The sequence below is a fragment of the Panthera onca genome, chromosome X (assembly GCF_046562875.1).
Source record: "Panthera onca isolate mPanOnc1 chromosome X, mPanOnc1 haplotype 2, whole genome shotgun sequence".
In the NCBI taxonomy this organism is placed as follows: Eukaryota; Metazoa; Chordata; class Mammalia; order Carnivora; family Felidae; genus Panthera; species Panthera onca.
In genome coordinates this window covers 59,846,237-59,854,739 of record NC_138357.1, presented here as the reverse complement: position 1 = coordinate 59,854,739, position 8,503 = coordinate 59,846,237, and the positions used below count along the sequence as shown (strand labels likewise).

The window sequence follows — 8,503 nt, the reverse complement described above, 5'->3', positions numbered from 1 at the left end:
TATAAAACTTTAAATAAAAACCCTACAAAAGATCACATTACAGTGATGTGGTTTCAAGGTGGTAGTATATTTCAGAGGTAGTATCAGTAAAATGGGATGCAAGATCGCTTAAAGGAACTACTTAACAAGTTAATACAAAATAAAATTCCAATGCAGAGCAATATATACTCAGTATAAACTTTAATGGAACAATCATATTTATTTTCAAGAAAATATTATTTTATTATCTTTTCCCTCTTAGCAAATCTGCTCTTAAATAATGGGTTGGTTTTGGCAATGGCATGCTGACTGCAGTCTCACAAATTAGTAGGCTTCTCCCTCATATTATCGCAGAGCATAGCTTGATATTATGAGTATGATAGTGTTGTCTGTCAAGGATAATGCCAACTTCAAAGATAAACCCATGTACTCATCTCTTAAATATTATAGTACTGATAGCTCCCTTAAAAGGCTAATAAGTCAAAATTTGGCATTTTTAGGACCTGAATGAAAATCTCATATATATTTTTTAAATAGATAATATTCCTGGTACACCATCACTACAATGTGAAGGAAACATTTTCAGAATTTCTCTTAAAAATGACCATAAGTTATCAGGCTAAGATGAGGAAACTATTCCTAGGAAATGAGTGGAATTTCCCCTCTTCCCCCAAAACAGAAGGCAACAAAGTCTAACTTAGAGCCTAAAATTCTTTTAAATTCACTACTCATGTTTTCTCTACAAACTTAAAGATGGTGGACTATGAAAGTGCCTTAAAATACATGCTGTTGCCTTTGGAAAAATGGCTTCTTCAACATTTTTGAAGTCTTGGTAGTATACAGAGCACAGGATGTGAGTGGTTTGCAGCATTTTTTCTCCAACAATGATAAATGTTTTTATCATTATTACAATGGTAGCATAGAAGTCTTAATGTTGATACCTGATCTTAAAACAAAACATCCCCATTTTTCATGAAAAGATCAATTTTCTTTTGAGGTTGTCCTTGCATGTGCTAATTTTTCCATTCTCCAGCATCACTGCAGTTCTCGTTTTCTTGTGACTAACGTTAGCTTGGCTGAAATGAGGAAGGTACCTTCAAGTTATTTTTTAATACACATTTAAGGCAAGTGCCCTTATATATACTTTGTTGCTTAGAAACTGGTTGGTTATCCTAAGCTGAAAGCAGACATCAAAGTGTAGTAGAAGGAAAAACAAGTTTTTTCACCTTGGTATCTGTCTTTGTGAGAAATACTCCAGATAGTATAGTCTGCTTTAATGTGTCAAAGCCCAAAAGAAAGAAACACTAGCTGTTTTTCTCCCCCCATTCATGAAAATATCACAAAAGCAGTCAAACTGATATGTTTTCTGCTTTAAGATGTCTCAAAAATTCCATCTATATGTGTTAAAGATATATTTTCTTCATAATAGGTTTTTAGTACTTGACCTTGGTATCGTTTAAAAAATCTGCAATGCTTAATTTCATTCTGTCAATTATGATTTTTTCTAGATACAGCTATTTCTTTTGGTTCCTGCTACAGAACAACTATATTTTGTTTTTAAAAGGTTTAATTTTTTAAATGTTCATATATTTTTGAGAGAGCACAGACAGAGGAGGGGCAGAGAGAGATAGGGACAGAGGATCTGAAGCAGGCTCTGCACTGACAGCAGTGAGCCCAATGTGGAGCTTGAACTCACAAACTGAGATCATGACCTGAGCACAAGTCAGATACTCAACCGATTGAGCTACCAAGGTGCCCATAAAATGTTTAATTTTATGAGAGTAAAATAAATAATTATGGTGCTGAAACACAAACGCCAAAACAAAAGGATTCTTAAGTGTACTGCTTCTATTTTAATGGAATTTTAAATAGGGACAAAGGAATCATTTATGTTTGTTCTCAAAATTGTAGATAAGACGTTTTTCTAGGAATTACACCTAACAGAATCTTTAAATCTATTAAAATTTCTGCTTAAATAATTTTTATTAATATTCCTGAAAAAGTGAAAAGACATAATTCGTTTTGAAGTCTGTGGCTTGCTGAGTAGAAATCCAATGTCCCTATAGCAATAGTTCAATAAGATTTTTTTTTTATTTGGTGACAAATCGCTGGGGTGTGACAAATGCAAACCATAAAGTTGAAAGATGTAGGAGAGAATGAGCTATCCTTACTTAGTGACAAGAAACAAATAATAAGAGTTTAAACTGAAGCAGAAGAAAGTAGAGTTTAAAGATAAACTCAATGACTAGGAAGGAGCTCCTAGGAGAGACTTGAAAGCCTGGAATTTGTTCATTTTACCTTAAGAATGTTGTATATAGTAGGGACTCTTTATATCATGGAAGAATTGGTGTAACTGTTAAATTTAATCCTAATGTCTGGGGTTCTTTTCAGCACTCTTTTTTGAATGGAATTTTACTTGTCAGCCAGAAGTACTAAGCATCATTTACAAAGAACCATATGGCTTCCAGCTAAAAAGGATCGGACTTAACCACTGTAATATTTCTAACAAAAGAACCATAGCAGTAGCATGGCAACAATAATAAATTACTGACAAAATGAAGGATTATCAATGAACCTTACCTATTTGTGTATGTGGGGAGGGAGCATTTCAAGGTCAAAGACAGTCATGACTTCTTTTCTGTATTCATAAATTAGTATTTGTGAATTCCAAGATCAAAATTTGTTTTACTTACAAATTACAAAAATATATGACACAGAAACGTGATGACCAAAGCAGCCATGTAGCTACTTCATTAATCTTTTAGAAATAGACAGTAATTTAACCATGCAACACAAATCCACACAGCCAACTCATAAATACATGATGCTGTGTGGCTCAGGGAGAAACTGGTATTTTCCTTTCTATGTGTCTTGGTAATGCCTTCTGGTACCCCAGAAGGAATGATCTGCAAAGAATCATCTACAGTGTGTAGCAATCTGGTACAACTGTGTAGCATGTCCATTTCAGAGTGTATTCATAGAATGGTATCCAGAAGGGACACATGGATGACCAAGTCAGTTAAGCGTCCAACTCTTGATTTTGGTTCAGGTCATGGTCTCAACTGTTGTGAAATCAAGTCCCTTGTCTGGGCTTTGTGCTGAGCCTGGAGCCTGCTTAGGATTCTCTCTCTCTCTGTCTGCCACTCACTCCCTTCAAAAAAAAAAAAAGAATAGTATCCAGGAAATTAGAACTGTGATTCACAACCATAGTAGTGTATAACTTTTTTGGATATTATCCTTGGCTGATGGCTCTGTAGAAGCTTCACATGAGAATGAGGTAAATTTTGTGGCAAAGCTGAGTGACCAGATTAAAAAAGAAATCTCAGTGCCTTACCTTAACTTCCTGTTTCATAAAATGTAACTGAAAAATATTATAAAGATAGTGATAAACGTGTAATATTTGTGCAACATTTCAACTAACTCAGTTACACAAATTTATTAGTGGAATGTGAATCTTATCAATATTTGCCATTTGCAACAATGAAGAATCCCCATTAAGACTAATTTTTTACAACATTTTGTTTCTGTGCACTTAATAATTTATTTGACTTCATGTTGGTGAATTACTTTTCCATAGTGCTTTCCCACTTCTCCCCAAATATTTGGGTTAGGAAATGGAGGAATGCCATCAATTTACAATTATATACCAGTAATCACTTCAATTTTCAATCATTAACTGAAGTCAAATTCTCATAGGAATTGGAAAATAAATCCCAGGACTCACCCAGGTAAAATCATTTTTAAAGTTTTTTTTTCTTTCAAATTTGAGTCCACTTTCCTGAGTAAAAGTGTATGTGGATATAGGAAAAGGTGAGAGAAGGAAGATGTAATGGCTACAAAACAAAACTAACCAAGTGTTAGTAACTTGATAAGCAATGTTGAAATACCTTTATTTTTTGTGTCTCTGGTCAAAACTATTACTAAAACTAAGATTCTTCTAAAAACCAAACATAAATATTTCAGAAATTAAGCGTTATGCATTTCATAGCTAAATTCCTAAAAATTAAATACAATTTTCACCAGAGTTTTACCAATTTGGAAAAAAATTCTCAAACACTGCTCTTAAATTTCACATACATTTTTTACACTGTAGCCATTATATCTTGTCCATTCTTCACAGGGCATGTCAGTTTCAACAATATGTTTTTCCAACTGAAGAATTTTGAGGCAACAGAATGCAGTTATCTTGAAATGCACACCTCTTAGCCAAAATGCTGTGTCATATATGCCCCCTCAAATTACAAACTGTCTGAGGCATTTTTCTCTGATAAAGAAGACACACTGAATGAGGTATCATCAGGCTCCGGCGAGGCATGGTTGAAATCCATCTCTTCTAATTCAGGAGGTAAATCTGACAGCAGTGCCTAAGTCAGAAAAATCAATTTTTAAAAATTAGTGTGAGGACAAGTTTCCCTCCCCCCCCAATTTTATGTTAATAGTTTTGGTTCTCTCTTGTTGATTTACCTTCATGAACTTAAAGAATGGAGCATTTCTCTTCAGGACCTTATACAATACTTTATGTAAAGGAAAAACTTCATACAATATATTAAGAAACTAACAAAATACTAGATCCTGAGAATGTGAATTATGTAGAGTGAAACCCTAAGCAAAAGGGAAATCAGGAGGGAAATGAGCAACTATTCTGAACCAAATTCTCTGAAATATTTGAGATAAGTGATTTTCATACTAGTTTTTTTTAACATGAAATTTATTGTCAAATTGGTTTCCATACAACACCCAGTGCTCATCCCAACAGGTGCCCTCCTCAATGCCCATCACCCACCCTCCCCTCCCTCCAACCCCCCATCAACCCTCAGTTTATTCTCAGTTTTTAAGAGTCTCTTATGGTTTGGCTCCCTCCCTCTCTAACTTTTTTTTCCCTTCCCCTCCCCCATGGTCTTCTGTTAAGTTTCTCAGGATCCACATGAGAGTGAAAACATATGGTATCTGTCTTTCTCTGTATGACTTCTTTCACTTAGCATAACACTCTCCAGTTCCATCCACGTTGCTACAAAAGGCCATATTTCATTCTTTCTCATTGCCAAGTAGTATACTAGTTTTAAATGCCCACTGATCAGTGCTAAAGGGCTTTAAAATTATATTCCTTATTAAAATATTCCTGCCCACTTATGTTGTCCTTTAGAGAAAACCTTATTTCACAAGAGTATTTTGTACGTCAGTGGGAGAAAGAACTTATCAATTAGGAAAAAAGCTCAGTTATTCTACTTACTTTTTTACATTTATTTTGAGAGAGAGACAGAGAGAATGAGCAGGGGAGGGGAAGAGAGAAAGGAAAAGAGAGAATCCCAAGCAGACTCTGTAGTTTCAGTGTGGAGCCTGGCTCGAACTCACGAACCATGAGATCATGACCTGAGCCAAAACCAAGAGTTGGATGCTTAACTCACTGATCCACCCAGGCGCCCCTCAGTTATTTTACTTTAGACTGAACATTAACAACTTGAAAATTCCAAGTATTTTTTTTTCTTTTCTTAGGCTATGCCCATAGATGGCCAGGCATTCACCAGGGCACAGCTGAGCAATTCACAGCTGTGAAATTATGTATCTAAAGGTCTGCTCGTTTCTCTATAAGTAATTAGGATAAGCCAAGAGCCATGAACTAAGCTTTGCCATGGTATAATTGTTTCAACTGGAGTTACAGAACATGCATCCATACTAGAGAAATAAATGATTAAAGATTTATGTGGTTGATAGTGCTAATGCCCACTTTATCATAAAAAAAACTGTGAACTAAATGATTGATTTGAAGCTCCAAATACTAAAAATAATGTAGCATATATGGGCAATTTGAGATAGAATTACTTGTAGTGTGGGATTTGGATGCAGTAGTAAACAAGGACCAGGGAAATGGGAACATATGCAAATTTTCGACTACTGAATTAAGGAATAGAAAGATAGGGAATGTTGGAGAAGTTATTAAATCCACAGTTGAAATAAGACATATTCTATTCTCTTTATTAAAATAAGTGACATCTATACATTTTGTCTAATAGCAGAGAGACAAGATTAAAAACTTCCTCCTTTTTGTCAATCTGCATAAGGAAAGACCAAATCCTATCTGATAGAAAAGTTATATATTTTATACTATTAAATAGCTCATGAACTTCTTGCTGAAATTTGGAGTATTTACAAAGCAGTCGTCTAATGGTACTATACACTTTCTAAGGTATTAGATTTTAGTAAAAGGACACAGAGACATTGCCTTTTAGAATAGATATTTATCACTATCCCAGTCAAGGTGAAACAAAGCCTTTGCTAATATTAGCTGATCATAGTTTATTAGAAATACATCACTGGATTTAATTCACTTTGCAACTGTGAAGAAGCCATGTTAAAAAGGGCAAAGTGCTCGAACTAACATTCATTGAACATGTGCTTAGAATATTAAAAAGTTAAGTGAATGAGCAGACTTAATGACATTCTAAATTCTGGTGGGGAGACCTTCAAATCAAAAGAGTTTTTTTTTGTGTGTGTGTGATTGCATTCATGTAGCTGACTGAGTATATATAAAGCAGCATAGGAACTTCTAAAGCATGAAGTCCACTTCAAAATTCTTTTTAATATCTTATTGGATTGCAACATTGCCACACTGAACAAATCTATGGATTATGACAATTGCTAGAATTGCCTTTTTTATAGATCCTAAAGTAAATCTTTCCCAAAAGATTAAATTAATTCCCAAATATAGTATGTTTTTATAACACGTATTCTAAGCCCTATGGGTATGAATGCCAATTTTCATAACATTAATAATGCATATTTTCCTTGCAAAGTGGAGAAATTGGAAGTTCAAGGGAAGAAATTGACCTGGTTGGGATCACACAGTTAATTATCATGGGAAGAAAGACAGTAACTCATGTAGTATAGTGCTGGCAACATTATTTTTAATTAAAAATGGCTGTTAATTAACAAAACATTTGGGTAATCTAGTATTTCAATCAGACAGTGTCATATATTTTTAGAACCCAGTTTCACTGGGGAAACATATTCTATGGACCACTTATCTCAGCTTACCAAAACCAAAACTAATGAAAAAAAAAACCAGATTTTAAAAAATGAGAAACCAATGACACAATGGTTTTCTTTTGTTAAGTAGAATATACATTAATTTCTTGCATAAATAAACCTCTAAGTATCTCAAAACATAAAGATTAGTAACTTAAAAGATCAGCATAATAACTTTCATAAACTACTATTGGTGTCTTCTATATTATGAGACTGATTATACCTGATCTCAACTATACAAATTTGTAGTTTCTATTTGGGTGCTGATTATATATGATATAACTTTCAGTACAGGTTTTGTGTGACTTTCTCCTTTTTGATGGCCAATGTTTTGTCATAGTTTTTTTTTTCATTAGTCTTTTATCAGAGGAAAAGTATAAGAGAAGGAGAAAAGTAAAATACATAATATTTACTTTTCTTATTTGTGAGTATTCTTGGGGAAAGAACGAAGACAAGGATGAGGTTATAATTAGAAAACAAAATGCATTCTGTGCACCATTCCAAGATATTAAGACACCTAGACGCTAGTTAGCTGGCCTTGTAACTCTGAATTCAAAACCATGTCATAACTTTTGGGACCAGGACCACACTCCAAGTTATTTCTCTGATTGAACCTATTTTTTTTACAGTTATTTAAAATTTACAGTACCCTTGGGACCATGATTAATACTGCCACCTTATTCATTTAAAATCCATAGTTTATATTCCTAAACAACAAACACACTTTTAATATGCCATAGAATATGATAACTCACATAAAACAATATAAAACAATAACATGCTTAAATAAAGATGGTAAAGGTAACCGAAGACTGCTGTCTTGGAAAGTCTGTGTGTGTGAGGCATGGGGAGAGCAAAATGTACATACTGGATTGAATCTCATGAATAAATTCCTCTCTTTAAAAAGAAAAACAGTGGGCTGTTAAGACTCTATTATTTTTCCCTGGACATATCTGAGATGAACTACACATGTCAGTCTTGCTTGTATATAAGGGATGAATTTGTACACTACTATTGAGATTACTTACTAAATAAAAGCCTACAAGACTGCTTCCAAATCAATGGTTACTTGTGTGACATACTATTCACTGAATGTCTCTGACAAGAAATCAACACGATAGCGTACAACTCAGAAGCAAATTTGGTATCATTTAGTATTGAATAGAACATTTAATAACATTCCATAATTTTTAGCAACCTTAATACATTTTATACAAATTTACCACGAAAAATAATGGGACAGAAAGTGTAATTTAGGAGGAATTTTTAAATAAAAATCCATAGTGACAAACAAAAGACATTACATTTCACCTTTGGGGTAAAGGAATCAAACATTCTAGTTAAACTGGGAAAAGTAAATGATGCATTGTGGTCACAAAGAATTTCACAAAGTAATTTCATATTTTTTAGTGATAAGCAACGTATCACGGAATAAAAGATATTCAAACATTTGTGAAATCTAGTGAGGTCTAGAGGGTAACTGAAATCCAGAAGAGAGGCA

The 8,503-nt window shown here is 33.8% G+C and overlaps 1 protein-coding gene across 1 annotated transcript in view; it reads right to left on the bottom strand.

The window, feature by feature from the left end:
- The window catches only part of HDX (highly divergent homeobox), a 173,457-nt gene continuing 164,954 nt past the window's right edge, over positions 1 to 8,503 (bottom strand). Inside the window, exons 10-11 of the mRNA XM_081794323.1 lie at positions 4,179 to 4,343; positions 1 to 1,055 (exon numbers count right to left, since the gene is read on the bottom strand). Of these exons, the coding sequence (XP_081650449.1) occupies positions 4,218 to 4,343 (126 nt within the window). The 3' untranslated portion in view covers positions 1 to 1,055; positions 4,179 to 4,217. The remainder of the gene's footprint in view (positions 1,056 to 4,178; positions 4,344 to 8,503) is intronic.